The sequence below is a fragment of the Rhincodon typus genome, chromosome 9, assembly GCF_021869965.1.
Source record: "Rhincodon typus isolate 14 chromosome 9, sRhiTyp1.1, whole genome shotgun sequence".
Lineage (NCBI taxonomy): Eukaryota > Metazoa > Chordata > Chondrichthyes > Orectolobiformes > Rhincodontidae > Rhincodon > Rhincodon typus.
Genome location: NC_063340.1, coordinates 37,554,212 through 37,570,119, shown reverse-complemented (window position 1 = coordinate 37,570,119; position 15,908 = coordinate 37,554,212). Strand labels below are relative to the sequence as shown.

Below are 15,908 nucleotides of genomic sequence, written 5' to 3'. Positions count from 1 at the left end.
ACCTTGTCTGAACTGTCCCCAATGAAATAATCTTTCCTTAAATAAGGGGACCAAAACTGCTTTCCAGATGTGGTCTCACCAGTATCTTGTACAGTTGCAGTACAACTTCCCTATTTTAATACTGCAATCCCTTTGAAATAAAGGCCAACATTTCATCAGCCTTCCTAATCACCTGCTGGCTACAGCTCACATTTCATGTATAAGTACCACCACGTCCCTTTTGTGTTGCAGCATTCTGCAGTTTTTCTCCATTTAAATAACATTCTGTTCTTTCATGCTCCCCTTCAAAATGAACAACTTCATATTTTGCCACATCATACAACTTGTTGCCCACTTACTTGACCTATGAACATCAGTCTGTAAACTGCTTCTATCCCTTCACAACCTGCTTTACCATCCATTTTTGTATAATCTGCAAAACTGGCTGCGGTACATTCACTTCCTTCCTCAAAGTCATCAATATATACTGTAAACAGTTGTGGCCCCAATATTGATACCTGTCCATTGTTCACAGGTTACTAACCTGAAAAAGAACTCTTTATCCCCACTCACTGTTTCCTGCCATCAGCGACTTTCCTATCCATACCAATATAGTACCTCCAAAGCCAGGGCTCTTATCTTATGACTTTTCTGAGGTACCTTGTTGAATGCCTTCTGGAAGTCCAAAATCAGGTTCCCTTCTACCCACTCCAATTGAGACTTACTCAAAGAACTCTAAAATATTAGTTGGACATGATCTCTTTTTAATGAAGCCATGCTGACTCTGCTTGATTTGATTATGATTTGCCAGATATGTTATTACTTCCTTAACAATTAATTCCAATACTTTTCCAACAAAAGACGTTAGGCTAATCAGTCTATAGTTACTCACATTTTGCTTCCTCCCTTTTCGAATTGGGGGGGGTAACACTAACAGTTTTTTAATCCTCTGGCACTTTTCTAGAATCCAAAAATTTTTGGAAAATCACAACCAGTGCGTCATTATCTCTGTAGCTACCCCTTTTGGGATCCTAGGATACAAATCACAAGGGCCAGCAGAATCATTGCCTTGAGCCCCATTGGTTTGTCTAATATTTTAGTGATGGTGATGGTAATTAATTCCTCCCTGTATTCTTCATGGGATGACCGAAGTTTCTTCTATGGTTAAACTGATATTTATCATCAGCCTTTAAAATTCTGCCATTTCCTTGCTCCCCATAACTATCTCCCTAGATTCAAAAGGGTGTAAGCTCACTTTGACCCCTCTATTCTTTTTTATATATTTAGAGAAGCTCTTATTGTAAGTTTTTATATTCTTCACTAGTTTGATCCCGTAGTTTATTTTCTTTTTATCTTTTCATCCTTTTAGTGTTCCTTTGCTAGATTCTGAATTTATCCAAATCTACAGGGCTAAGACTGACTTTGTGCCTCTTATGCTTTTCCATTCAACTTAATATTCTCTTTAACTTCCTTGGTTAGCCATGGTTGGTTTATCCTTCTCTCAGAATCTTTCCTCCTTACTGGGATGTATTTTTGCTGAAAGTCATGAATTACCTCCTTAAATGCCTGCCATTGCTTGCTTACTATCATCCCTGCTAATCTATCCAACCAGTTCGCTTTAGCTAACTCTATCTTCATTTCATTTAAATTCCCTATAAAATAAACACTGTTGTTTCCATCCTAAGTTTCTCGCTCTCGAACTGAATGTTAAATTCTATCATGTTATGGACCACTATTTAGGGGATATTATACCGAGATAATTTATTAAACCTGCCTCATTACCCATTACCATATCCAAGATAGCCTGCTCCCTAGACCTATGGCTCTTGAAAAAGCTATGACTTTGTTGTTGTAGCTATCATTTCCAATTGGATTAAACTAATCAGCATAAAGATTAAAATCACCAATAACTTTTGCTTTTTTTTTTATACACACCTTTTTTTTGTTGGATTTATAGCCTTTCCTACAAAGTGACTACTGTTTTTAGGTCTGTACACTACTCTTAACAATGTCTTATTTCTCTTGTTATATTTTTTCAAACCTCCGCCCAAATGGACTCAACATTATCTGAACCCAGACTGACTCTCACAAATGTCCTCATTTCATCTCTTATTAATAGTGCTTTCCCACGATGTTGGTCATTGCTCCAACTCTAGACTGAGGATTGACACATAAGAAACCAAGCTGGCAAAAGGGAATAGAAATTTATAAAGGTAAAAGTAAACTCACCATAGTCCTACCAGACCATAGGGCTGATTTTTCATTGAAGAGAGACAACTGGCATTGGCTTAACCTGAGCGTCACCAGACTTCAGGTGAGGAGAGAAGTTAAGGAGGAGGGACTTTCATGGTAACCTCAGCCAGTGCAGGAATTGAACCCACACTGCTGGCATCGTTCTGTATCACAAACCAGTTGTCCAGCCAAGGGAACTAACTGACCCCCTACGCAATTTGTTCAGCATGACAAGGTACTAGCTGACTGAATCATGATTGGCACGAGTTGCAGCAGGAAGTGTTAATCTTTGCTAACTCAGACTAGTAATGTAGACCAAGAGCAGTCAAAGAACTATAGAGACTGTCAATCCTTGCTTCACTCCTCAGGGAAACGCTTAACTAAGCAGAGTGTCTACTAGACGGGTACAAGTTTAATCAGATAAGACTGGCAGTTCCTGCTGTATCTCCATGCTAACTATGGTCCAATTAGTCAGTACTCTCTTTCATGCTGTATGAAATAGATGAAATAAATTATTATTAAGTTTTGTTTCTTGCATGTTCACTCCTGATGAATGAGAGGTGCAAAGATTCAACTTTGTTCTTATTTTAGCAATGTAAAAATGCCATACAGTGAAGGACATTCCTGTGGAGCAGTTAAATTAAAGTATGTAAATATATTTGCTGCGAAATCGAACCTTTTCTCAGCCCGTACTTTCTTTCCACATTGGGAACAAGTGTACATATTATCACCTTCCAGAGTATCTTTGATAGTAACTTCATCAAGCGACTCCTAGAAAGTGAAACACATATTTATAAAACACATTTCATAATTACCACACATTTCAAAGCACTTTATGAAAAGTACTTTTTGAAGTGAAGGCACACAGCAAACTTCCACAACGTGATCAGGATAAGATAATCTGTTCTTTTGTGATGCTGATTTAAGGACACATATCAGCCAAAATAACTGAGAAAATAACTGAGACTTTGCCTACTCTTCTTGGAAATTATGCCATGGGACCTTTTACACCTATCTGAGCAGACAATTGGTGCCTTGGTTTAATATCTCATCCAAAGGTGGTACCTCTAACAGTGCAGCACTCCTTCCACACTGAACTGTGTTAGCATCAATTTTGTGTGCAAACCCTAGAGTTGGATTTGAACCTGGAAGCTTGTGCCTCAGTAGCAAGAGTGCTACCAAGTGGGCCACAGCAGAGTCAGAAAAGTATGTCTAAAATAAATATTGTACTGTACAGCTAACAACATGGTCCACTGACTTCAAGATATTTTAAGCACTAATCAAATTCACATTAATAAGTACGTTACAATTTTAATTTAATCATGACATATTTTCTCTTCTGGTGAATAAAGTACTAATGTGATAAGAAGGCAACATAATTCTGAACACCTTTTTTAAAATGCTCATTCTTTCTATTGCAAAAAGTCTATTTCTTATGACAAGAAACATGACTAAGGGTTTTAAAGGAGTCATTATTTCTAAGAATGAAAAACTGACACTTATGAACTTTTAAGATTTTCAAAATAATAAGAGGGCTTTACAACATTATTCAACATCATGTATATTTTATTCAGAAAATATTAAACAAGTGTGACATGAGGATTTATGATGAGGATGGTGAATTGTCTTGCAATGCTTCCAGTTTAGGGGCCATTGAAAATCATTTATCTTAATTTTATCTTTGTTAATTCACATATTCCGTTGTTTCATCTTAGAAAGTTAGACGTAACTCACATAAATGTTTTTCATATCAGCCACTTGGCATCTAACTGTGTAGAACTCCTCAGCTGTCTGGCTAACATGCTCACAATCCTGAATTTTAAAAAAAAAGTTACAACTTTAGTATTTATCAGAGACAATTTATTTTCATAATTAAAAAATGTTTACTTAACCTTCTGAATGTTCAAAAAGGTAAGTACACTTACCAATGACACCACGTTATTTGTTATAACCCCTCCAAATAAGCTTTTCACTGTGTTTTTCTAATTTAAAAAAAAGTCAAGAGGATACTTTTAGACAATGTCGGCCTTCCGTTTATGGTGTTAAACAACTACAAAAATGTATTTCAAATTTACCAGTTCAGGGGACATTTCTTCAATTTTTGTAATCAGGTCAGTGAAAAATTCAGTCATATCTTTCTGTTCTCCTGTGTTCAATGGTTGTTTGTCCATAGTATAAGTTTTGCAGAAGGGTCTTGGATTATATGCTTTGCGCTCACTTTCCTAAACAATCAGATATTTCAAAAGAAATTGGTCATTTAGAATGTTAAATTCATTGCTAGCATCAATATCAATTCTTATTACAGACAGTTTAAAACATTATAGCGTAGTTATAATGGGAGACTTTAATGATCCCAATGTAGACTGAGATAGTGGTATCAAAGACCAGAAGGGACAAGCATTCGTAGATTATGTTTGGGAGAGGTTTCTACAGCAATGCATCTAGTCCAATAAGAAAGGAAGCACAACTAGATAGGGTTCTTGAGAATGAGGTGTAACAAGTAGATCAAGTATCAGTAAGGGAACATTTAAGCAATGATGATTATTATATTAAAGGCTTAGGATGACTGTTTAAAAGAAAAAACGAAATCCAGTGTGAAAATTTCTTGTTGAGAAAATCAAGTTTAATGAAGTTGCAAGAGTTTATTGGAGAGAAAACAGAGAATTGAGTACAATATTCAATATGTGATGAACATGGACTTTGAAGAGTTATTTAATACTATCGCACATAGCAGACCTCTGAGCAAAACTTATAGCTCATCGACTAAAAGGGACAGCAGCAAAGTGGATACTAAAGAGTGGCAGCATAAAATAAAATATAAGAAAGAACAGAGTGACTTGGGTGTATACATACATAAATAATTAAAGGTGAAAGGTAGAAATATTGAAGTATACAGTATCCTAAGATCAAGGAATTTTGCTGAGCTCATGAAAAACACTAATTAGACTTCAGATGGAACACTGTGCATTTGAGGGTGCCACATTTTTGAGGAGAATGTGAACTAATTGGAAAACATGTAGAACAGGTTTACAATAATAGTTTCACATGAGAAACTTCAGCAATGAAAATAGATTGAAGAAGTCATGTAGAAGAGAAGGCTAAGATGGTAGTTTTCAAGAGGTCTGGACAGAGTAGATAGGGAAAAACTAGTCCCACTCATAAAAGAATCTAGAATGAAAGGACATAGATACAAAGTAACTTGCAAAAGACCAACTGCGATGCAAGAAACAAAACTTCTTCCCACAGTGAGCGATTATATTCTGTAAAGTACTGCCAAGATGTGCGATGTTGCATTTAAGAGCCATTAAACAAGTGTTTGAATAAAACGTACAGGGTTACAGGGAAAACAAGGTTACAGGACTCAAACAGAGTTGGTGCAAATATGCTGAGCCGAAAGGGGTTCCTCTTACAGTATAGCAAGTCGCTGATTGTAACAAACTGAAATTGAAATTATTGAAAAAAAACTCAACTCGTCTGACAGGATCTTTGGAATGAGAAAGTTAATGTTTCAGGTCTGTGACCTTTCAACAAAACTTGTAAGAGATAAAAATCTGACTCCAAGCATTTGGTTGGCTGCCATTGTAATTTTGCATCTTTCTCAACTCTGATCTTCCTGTCCTCAGTCTCTTGCAGTACACATCAACAGAAGCTTCATCTTTGCAGACAGGTTATTCATTTCGGGAGGAAGAATAAAACGAGCTGTATATTTTTAAATGGAGAAAGTGCGCAGAAAGGTATGGAACAGGGATGGAATCCTCATGGAATCTCAAAAAGCTAGCATTCAATTTCAGCAGGCAATAAGGAAGGTAAATGGAATGTTAGCCTTTATTTCAAAGAGGATAGAGTTTAAAAGTAGGAAGGTTTTGCAAAAACTATATATTGCACGAGTCAGACCACAACTGGAACAGATTGTGAACAGTTTTGGGCCCCTATCAAAGAAAACAGATACTTGCATTGGAAGTAGTCCACAGTAGGTTCAAAAGGCTTATACCAGGAAAGCAGAAGCTCTCTTAGGACGACAGGTTAAGTAGATAGGGCCTGCACTTGTTGGAATATAGAAGAATGAGAGGTGGCGTACACTATATGTAGCAGACTTGACAAGCTAGTTGTGAAAGGGTTGTTTCCCCTTGTGGGAGAGGTTAGGACAAGACAGCATAGTCTCAGAATAAGGGGTTGTACATTTGAGATGGAGCTGAAGAAGAATTTCTTTTCTCGGAGGGCAGGGAATCTATGGAATTCTTTTCCCCAGAGGCCTATTGAGCTTGTGTCATTAAAAATCTGTCTATCTCTTGAATATATTTAATCAGCATGAGAATCAAGGGTTTTGGGAGGGGGGAGAAAAAAAAGAGTTGAGGATCAGATCAGCCATTATCTCATTGCATGGCTGAGCAGACTCGATAGGCTGAATGCCTTACTCTGCTCTTGCATCTTCTGGTCTTATCATTCAATTGGGCATTTACACCATCTGGACTCCAACACTGAATTCAACAACTTTAGACCTTAATCCCCATTTTGTTTCCTTCTCGTTTGAAGTTTTGATTTTTTTGTTTCTCATTCATTTTCCTTTTTACTTTTGGCCAGCAGCTGCTCATGGTCCTATCATTGAAACCTCCTTTGGACACATATATAAAGCAATATACAATAGATATTGGAAATGAAAAACTGAAAAAAGGGAATATGCTGGAAATTATCAACATGTCAGGCAACACCTATGAACGGCAACTCAGTTAATGAACAATCGACTTGAACCGTTAATTCTGTTCTTCTCCATTGATATTTTCTGGCCTACTGAGTATTTGCAGCATTTTGTGTTTTTATGTTGCTTTAGACACATTGTTTATTGCGTTTCCACTCATTTTGGGCTTGCACCATGACCATCACATACTTATATCACAATCTCTCCTGTCCTCCACTCTATTAGAAAACTTCCATTCCCATTGCTGGGAAAAAAATATTTTGTCAAAGTTTTCTGTCTTGCACTCAACAGGACATTCACAAAAATGCCAAAAAGAGAAAACAACATTTACACTGTATGAAAGGAGCTTGCTGATTGGTAGAGGCATTGTCATGGAGATCCACCAATTCATGATGACTGACCGATAAACCAGGCAGGTTGACACTGATTGGTCAAGGAACTGCCCTGAGAAATTAACCAGAGAACGGCTGTCACCTAATTTGAGTCGAGTTGAACCAGGTGCAGTATATGTACATGTTCTTTTTGCCTGCAAAGAACAGGGCCCTAGGCGTTAATATATGTAGCTTCCAGTACGCGCAAGTGCCCCACACCGCGAATCAAACTGACAATCCTAACTTAGTTGTCAATACCTCAGAATTCACTTGCCAACCAATCTCCTCCTCTACAGTATAAACGTTGTTTCTCTTTACTTTGATTCTTCTTGCAAGTTGTCCTGATGAGTGCAAGATAAAAGCCTTTGACAAAATGTCTTTTTCCAGCAATATGCAAATTTTGTACTATCAACTAGCTTTCCATTTGTTCTTTATCCTACCTTACTTGTTCTCACTTGCCACAAGCTCATTGCTTTCCTAACATTTCCAAGCTCATTCAGTTCCTAGCTTTTCCAAATTCATCACATTCCTAAGGTTGACGGCAGATCACAGACATGAAATGTTAAATCTGCCTCTCACTCTATAGATGCACCTTACCTGTAAAGCATATTCTGTTAAGTATTTTCAAATACCATTTTTTAGATTTGTAGCATCCGCAACACTTTGTTTTTGTATGCCTACTTATAAGCCAATAAAATACTCACCATGAGATACGTGAACATCTTTTGTAGTTCCAGTAGTGTTGTTTTATGCTTTATGTCGTCTGAGTACTAAGAACGGAAGAAGGCAAAAAAAAATTAAAATAGGTGCTGCCACTTGAATCGCATACCTCTGGACAGAAATAATGAACTAATTTTAACAAAAACACCAAGCATAAACTGCGAGGTTCATTTAAACTTCCCATGCATGGGTCAAAGTTGGCAAATACAAAGTGCAGAATTCACTTAAACTGCCTGCTTAAACGTATCACTCCAATTATTATATACATTTCAATGAATTTCTGCATTGCCTCCATGAATTGAAACTGACTATTTCATCCTTTTTAACTCACCTGTTATATTCCAGATAATTGAGATGTTCTACCTACCAAATGCTGCTGCTTTGAACATGGCAGTACCACACCACACAAAAATAATTAAGGTCAAATCCGCCTTAACAATAATACCGATTCAGTCAGAGGGTATGCTGAACAGGATATGTGGTGAGAAGAGTCGGGTGAAAAATAGTATTGGGTCAGGAATTTGCCATGAAGGCAGCAAGCATACCAGAAATTACATTCTATTGCCCCCAGCAGGATGTGAACATACATTCTGAAGACTATGTAATTATCTGTATGTATATTTATCTTTAAAATCTGAAACCTGTGCTAGATTTAACGATGTTTCTTCTTTTCTTTGGAATGGAACATTTCACAATGTCATAAGATTGTGAAAAGTGTATTTACTTCTTAGTTTCATTCTGATCTTCATAAATAACAAGTATTACTCCAGTTTCTAATATGTACCTCCATAATCTGCTTATATTTTCGTTTTTCCACAGTTAGAAATATCTCGAATCTATTCTCAACTCAATTCTTCTTTCCCCAGTAAAAGAAAAATCACTCTATCTTCCTAACTTGAAGTTTAAATGATCCAGAGATACCTCTAGCACACATCTTACCTTTTCCCGGACCAAGACTCCAAGGAGAAGTGCCAAAGATCATAGGTAAAAGCTCAAAGACTAAATTGACTAAAAAAATCTGATAAAATTTGCAATCCTGATTAGGAAATGTCAATTTGGAAAATTATTCTGAGGAGGCAAAGAATTTTGCTGTTCTGAGACCATGGAAACTGAACCTATTTTTTCAACAATTAGTCGTAATTTAGTTATGGGTAATGACCATTATGTGTAATAGATTAATTGTAGCCAATGTAAAACAAGAACGTCACAAAAATGGGTTTGTGTCTGTGGCTGCATGCTATCGAAGTTGAGATTGACCATATGGTCCCAGGCTAACAGATATGAAAATATTTTCAAGCGAAACTGCTTTAGTTTGGATATACAGTTGTATGTTAAAGGAATGGAAATGGACAGGCCACCTGGAATTGACATCGGCACCAGAAATATCAATGGTAAACCCAACCATACAAAGCTCTCCTTACCAACATCTGGAGGGCTTGTTCCAAAATTCGGAGAACTGTCCTGCTGACTAGTCAAACAACAGCCTTACAGTCATATGCACAGTATCGTACCTTACAATTTCTCAGAGATGACCATCACCATCCATGGTTATGCCCTGCACCACCAACCCACCCAAGGTAGTGGTACAGTGGCATATGGTCAGGAAGGAGTTGCTGTGGAAGTTCTCAGTATTGACCCCTGGCCCCATTAAGCAATAAGGCTTTAGGTCAGTACTCCTCTACATCGAGCAACACTTGGGAGAAAATACTGAGGGTGGTAAGATCACAGAATATATTTTAGGTGGGACTTTAGGTCCATCATTATGATTAGCTGAGTGACACCAAAACTGACCAAGCCCTAAAGAACACAGCCTTTAGACAGCAGGCAATGAGGAAAGCAACCAAAAATCATCACCATTACAAATTATGGATTAAGGAAGTGGAGAAATGGCAGCTCAGTGTTTCTGGTTACACTGCTTTCAGATAAAATTAAAGATACATCAAAAAAAATTGAGGGGGGGGGGCGTGAAAGAGTGGTTTGAAATGCTGTTCCAAGAAACAAGCATGGCTCGAGGAGGGATGATATGCCGTAATTACATCAAATCAGACCATCTAAATTAATCAAAGAAAGAAAAAAAGGGGCCACATTAGAGGGAGTATACTGCAGACCCCAGGGAATCTGAGAAAACGGAAGACTAAATATATAGAAATAATTCTGAGAAATACAAACTAGGGTAAATTCACTTGAACAGGCACAGAAGAATTCTTAAAATGTATTCAGGAAAATTATTTTAGCCATTGTATGTAGCAAGGCCAGCAAGAGAATGGCCATTTCTGATTTAATTTTCGAGAATGAATCTGGGCAGGTGAAAACGATGAGTGGGGAGAACATTTCAGTGGTAGTAATCATAATCCTGCTAAATTAAAAAGGAGTTCGGACAAAGAATGATACATAAATGTGGCAAAGAGGTGTGGGACATTTGGCCCCTTGGGCCTGACCATTCACAGATGGTCTTCTACATCAATGTCTATTTTCTGCTCTACTCACGTATCTCTTTAATGTTTAGAAAACTATGAACCTCTGTTTTGATTGCAATGACTGAAGTATTACAGGGACAGAACTCCAAAGACTAACAATCTAGACAAAGGAGCTGACAGCATTGTTGCTAAGTTTGCTGGTGACTCAAATGTGGATGGACAGGTAGTGTCGAGGAAGCGACGAGGCTGCAAAAAGACTTGGACATGCTAGGTAAGTGGGCAAAGAAGTGGCAGGTGGAATACAATGTGGCCAAGTATGAACTTGTATATTTTCATGGGAAAACTAGAGGCATAGGCTATTTAATAAAAGGAAATGCTTCCGAATTCTGAACTACAAAGAGACTTGGGCGTTCTAGTTGAGGATTCTTTTAAGATTAACACGTGGGTTCAGTCGGTGGTTAGAAAGGCAAATGCAATATTAGTTTTCATTTTAAGAGGGCTGGAATACACAGCAGAGCCTGTACTGCTGAGGCTGTGTAAGGATCTGGTCAGATCGCATTTAGATGTGCTGACATTGGACAGGATACAGAGGGTGTTTACAAGAATGAATCTGGGGATGAAGGGCTTGTCATATGAGCAGCAGTTGAGGACTCTGGATCTGTACTTGGAGGTTAGAAGGATTTTTTTTGGGTTCGGGGGCACGTTGGAATCTGTGCTGTCATCTCATTTATGTCCTGTCCCACCAACAGGACAGGCCCAACAATGATTGCATGAGTATGATGATGTTAGGCTGTTGCTTGACTGGTTTATGAGACAGTGTCAGCACCAGCTCTCAGGTGTTAGAAAGGATTACTTTACAAAGTTGCAAGGACTGGGTCTGTCACTGCCAATTCTGTTATCTAGGTCAATGCTATATGGTACATCCAGTTTCATTCCTTTTAGATATTGCAACAGTATACTGCATATACAACTGGACGGCTTTCATTTGGATGCCATTTAAGAGTCAACCATATTGCTGAGAGTCTGGAGTCACATGTGGGGCAAAACCAGGCAATGACAGAAGATTTCCTTCCCTCAAGGGTATTGGAAAAGTAGATGGATTGTAACGAATGACCATGTTTTCATGGTAGCATTTATTAATAAAATTTAAATTCCAGCAGATGCTAGGGTGTGATTTCAGCTCATGTCCCTACAGCATTAGCTTTGGCCTGTGGATTACTAGCCCTGTGAAAATCTCAATAGGCCACCAACTCCCCTATTAACCCAACTGAAGTGTCAGCAATACTCGAGTGATGACAGCAAGTACAGCCTCCTTCATTCAACAACTGACATAAGCAAACACTCCATGAGCCACCATGTGGCTTCCAATCATGGAATGCTTGTCATTTCTGGAGTTCTTAGCCAGTTCAGTCTTCTTTAGGATGAAAAAGACGAGGATGGGTTGCACACAATGCAGCTTGTTAAACAGTTTAATGTTTAACTGTTAGCTGGTGTAAAGGCTGATCCCAGAGGTTGACATACTACAGTTGACATGCCAGTCCTTTGTGCTCAATCTCTGGATGGGAGGTAGAATGAGTTAATCATGATCACTGATCAATTTATCCATAGCTGGATAATGCATATTTATGAAGGCAGGATCCAAGCTGAGATCCACAGGTTCATCCATGAAATAATATCTTTCCTTAAATAAGGGGACCAAACTGCTCACAGTATTCCAGTCATGGTCTCACCAGCATCTTGTACAGTTTCAGTAAGACTTCCCTACTATGCTCATATGCCAATCCTCTTGAAATAACAGCCAACATTCCATTAGCCTTCCTGAATTCCTGCTGCACCTGTGTGCTAGCTTTCTGTGTTTCCTTGCACAAATATTCCCAAATTCTGTAGCTTTCTAAAGTTTTTCCACCATTTAAATAATATTGTTCTTTTGTTCTCCGTTGCAAAATGAACAATTTTACATTTTCCCATGTTTATACCCCATTTGCCAAATTTTTGCCCCCTTACTTAACCTATCAATACCTCTCTGCAGACTGCTTCTCTTATTTTCGCAACCTGCCTTTCTACCTATTTTTCTGTCATCAGCAACAGAACATTGGCTTCCTTCTTCCAAGTCATTAATATATATCGTAAACAGTTATGGTTCCGGCACAGGAACCCCACTGGTTGCCAACCTGAAAAAGAACTCCTTACCCCCACTCGTCTTTTCCCGCCTATTAACCAATTCTATCATGCTAATATACTGTCTCCAACTCTTATCTGATGACTTAACCTTTTGAGAGTTACCTTTTCAGAAGCCTTCTGGAAGTCTAAATACAACACATCTACTAGTTCCACACTATGCACTCTGGTTGAGACTTGCTTGATTAATTCAGAATCTTTTCATCTCCCTCTTAACTTTATTCACTGTTCTGCTGTCACATGCACTCTGGAGTAGTGAATTCCATAGATTCGTGACCCTTTGACAGAAATAAATTCTCCTTACCTCTGAGTTAAATCTGCCACCCTAAAACTATGAACTGCAATTCTAGACTGTCTCACGGGAAAACAACCACTCTGTGTCTATATAAAACCGAAAGAACTGCAGATGCTGTAAATCAGGAACAAAAACAAAGTTGCTGGAAAAGCTCAGCAGGTCTGGCATCTGCGAAGGGAAAAACAGAGTTAACATTTCGGGTCCAGTGGCCCTTCCTCAGAACTGAGGGCGGCTGGGAAAACGTCAGTTTATATGCAAAAAAAAGGGGACGGGGATGGGGTAGGGAGTAAATGATAGGAGAGAGCCTAAAGAGAGAGAACAGCAATTGGACAGACAAAGAGTTGATAACGATCAGGCTGGGAGGGTAAATAGTTGTTAATGGGGACTATTAGTGAATAATAATAGGTATTGTGTAATGGCAGGCTATGTGATAGCAAGGCCTGGTGTGTGGGGTTGGGGGGCTGCAGGGTCCCCAAGCGAAAAATGAGGTGTTGTTCTTCTAGCTTGCGTTGAGCTTCGCTATGTCACTGCAGCGAGCCACAGACAGACATGTTGGTCAGAGAACAGGGTGGTGCGTTAAAGCGGCAGGCAACGGGTAGTTCAGGGTCTTTTTTGTGAGCACAACGTAGATGTTCTGTGAAGCGATCACCTAGTCTACGCTTCATTTCCCCAGTGTAGAGGAGACCACACTGTGAGCAGCGAATGCAGTAGACTAGATTCTGGGAAGTGCAGGTCAAAAGTTGCTTCACTTGGAAGGTATGTTTGGGCCCTTAGATAGTGGGGATGGAGGAGGTAAACGGGCAGGTGTTGCACCTTTGCCGGTTACAGGGGAAGGTGCTGTGGGTGGGAGTGTTGGGGTTGAAGGAAGTGTGGACCAGCGTGTCCCAGAGGGAACGGTCCCAGCGGAAGGTGGACAAGGGAGGGGAGGGGAATATGTGTCTGGTGGTGGCATACTGCTGGAGGTGGCAGAAATGACACCCGATGATTTTCTGGATGTGGATGCTGGTGGGATGATAGCTAAGGATAAGGGGAACCCTATCGGTGTTACGGGAGGGAAGAGAAGGGGTCAGGGCTGAAGTGTGGGAGATGGGTTGAAGCTGGTTGAGGGCCCTGTCGACCACAGAGCTGGGGAATCCTTGGTTGAGGAAGAAGGTGGACATTTCAGAGGCTCCTTTGTCGAAGTTGGCCTCATCTGAACGTATACAAAGGAGACGGAGGAACTGAGAGAATGGGATGGAGTCTTTACAGGAAGTGGGGTGTGAGGATGTATAGTCCAGGTAGCTGTGGGAGTCAGTGGGTTTGTAGTGGATATTAGTGGCCAGTCTATCCCCAGAAATGGAACCAGAAATGTCAAGGAAGGGAAGGGAGGAGTCAGAGATAGACCAGGTGAAAGTGAGAGCAGGGTGGAAATTGGAGGTGAAATTGATTAAGTTTTCCAATTCCGGATGAGAGAGAGAAGCAGCAATGATATCATCGATGTATCGGAGAAAGAGTTGTGGGTGGGGGCCAGAATAGGACGGGAACAAGGAATGTTCCACGTACCCCATAAAGAGACAGGCATAACTGGGGCCCATACGGGTACCCATGGCCACCCCTCTTACCTGAAGAAAATGAGAGAAGTTAAAAGAGAAGTTGTTGAGGGTGAGGATGAGCTCGGCCAAGCTGAGGAGGGTAGTGGTGGGTGGGTTGGGGTGGTTTAAGTCTTTGCTACAGGAAGAAGCGGACAGCCCTAAGACCCTCCTGGTGGGGAACGGACGTATAAGGGGATTCCACGTCCATGGTAAAGAGGAGGTAGTTGGAACCGGCAAACTGAAAGTTTTGAAACCGGTGTAAGGCATCAGAGAAATCATGGACGTATGTGGGCAGGGATTGGACCAAGGGTGAGAAGACTGAGTCAAGGAAGGAAGAGATGAGTTCTGTGGGGCAGGAGCAGGTTGAAACAATGGGTCTGCCCAAACAGTCCTGTTTGTGGATTTTTGGGAGGACGTAGAAGTGAGTTGTGCGGGTCTGGGGTCTATCAGCTTGGAAGCTGGGTGGAGGGAGAACAACCAAATGAAATGAGATCAGTTACCATAGTAGATACAATAGCCTGATGTGCCATGGTGGGGTCACGGTCCGGGGAAGGTCAGAGGAGGTAATCGGAGAGTTGGCGCTCAGCCTCTGCAAGGTAGAAGTCAGTACGCCAGACTACAACAGCACCACCCTTAATAACAAAGTCAGGGCTAGATCTGAGTGCATGGATGGCAGTCAGTTCAGAGGGAGATAGGTTGGATCTGCTGCATTCGCTGCTCACAAAATGGTCTCTTCTATATTGGGGAAACGAAGCGTAGACTAGGTGACCGCTTCGCAGAACATCTACGTTCTGCTTGCAAAAAAGACCCTGAACTACCCATTGCCTGCCATTTTAACGCACCAACCTGTTCCCTGATCAACATGTCTCTCTATGGCTTGCTGCAGTATTCTAGTGAAGCTCAACACAAGCTAGAAGAACACCACCTCATTTTCCGCTTGGGGACCCTGCAGCCCTCCGGACTCAGTATCAAGTTCAATAATTTTACAGCCTAAACTCTCCCATGTCCTAGCCCCCTACCCCACACACCAGGCCTTGTTATCACATAGCCTGCCATTACACACTACCTGTTATTAGTCACTAATAGTCCCCATTAACAACTATTCACCCTCCCAGCCTGATCGTTATCAACTCTGTCCAACTGCTCTTCTCTCTCTTTAGGCTCTATCCTATTGTCTACTCCCTACCCCATTCCCCTCCCCTTTCTTCTGCGTATAAACTGATGTTTTCCCAGCTACCATCAGTTCTGAGGAAGGGTCACTGGACCCAAAATGTTAACTCTACTTTTTCCTTCACAGATGCTGCCATACCTGCTGAGCTTTTCCAGTAACTTTCCTTTGTTCACTGCATCTATGTTCATTTACTTTTCATCTTCCATTTATTTCTGCAACAGTGTTTTTCAATCTCCATTGTGGTAATTTATCAAAGGTTTCATACAACATCTAAAGCA

The 15,908-nt window shown here is 40.1% G+C and overlaps 1 protein-coding gene across 3 annotated transcripts in view; it reads right to left on the bottom strand.

Moving 5' to 3' along the window:
- The window catches only part of usp34 (ubiquitin specific peptidase 34), a 267,373-nt gene that overhangs the window by 92,267 nt on the left and 159,198 nt on the right, over window positions 1-15,908 (bottom strand). For all 3 annotated transcript variants that reach the window (XM_048600750.1, XM_048600752.1, XM_048600751.1), the window contains exons 42-46: window positions 7,983-8,048; window positions 4,287-4,433; window positions 4,137-4,193; window positions 3,946-4,023; window positions 2,888-2,982 (exon numbers count right to left, since the gene is read on the bottom strand). In XM_048600750.1, the coding sequence (XP_048456707.1) occupies window positions 2,888-2,982; window positions 3,946-4,023; window positions 4,137-4,193; window positions 4,287-4,433; window positions 7,983-8,048 (443 nt within the window). The remainder of the gene's footprint in view (window positions 1-2,887; window positions 2,983-3,945; window positions 4,024-4,136; window positions 4,194-4,286; window positions 4,434-7,982; window positions 8,049-15,908) is intronic.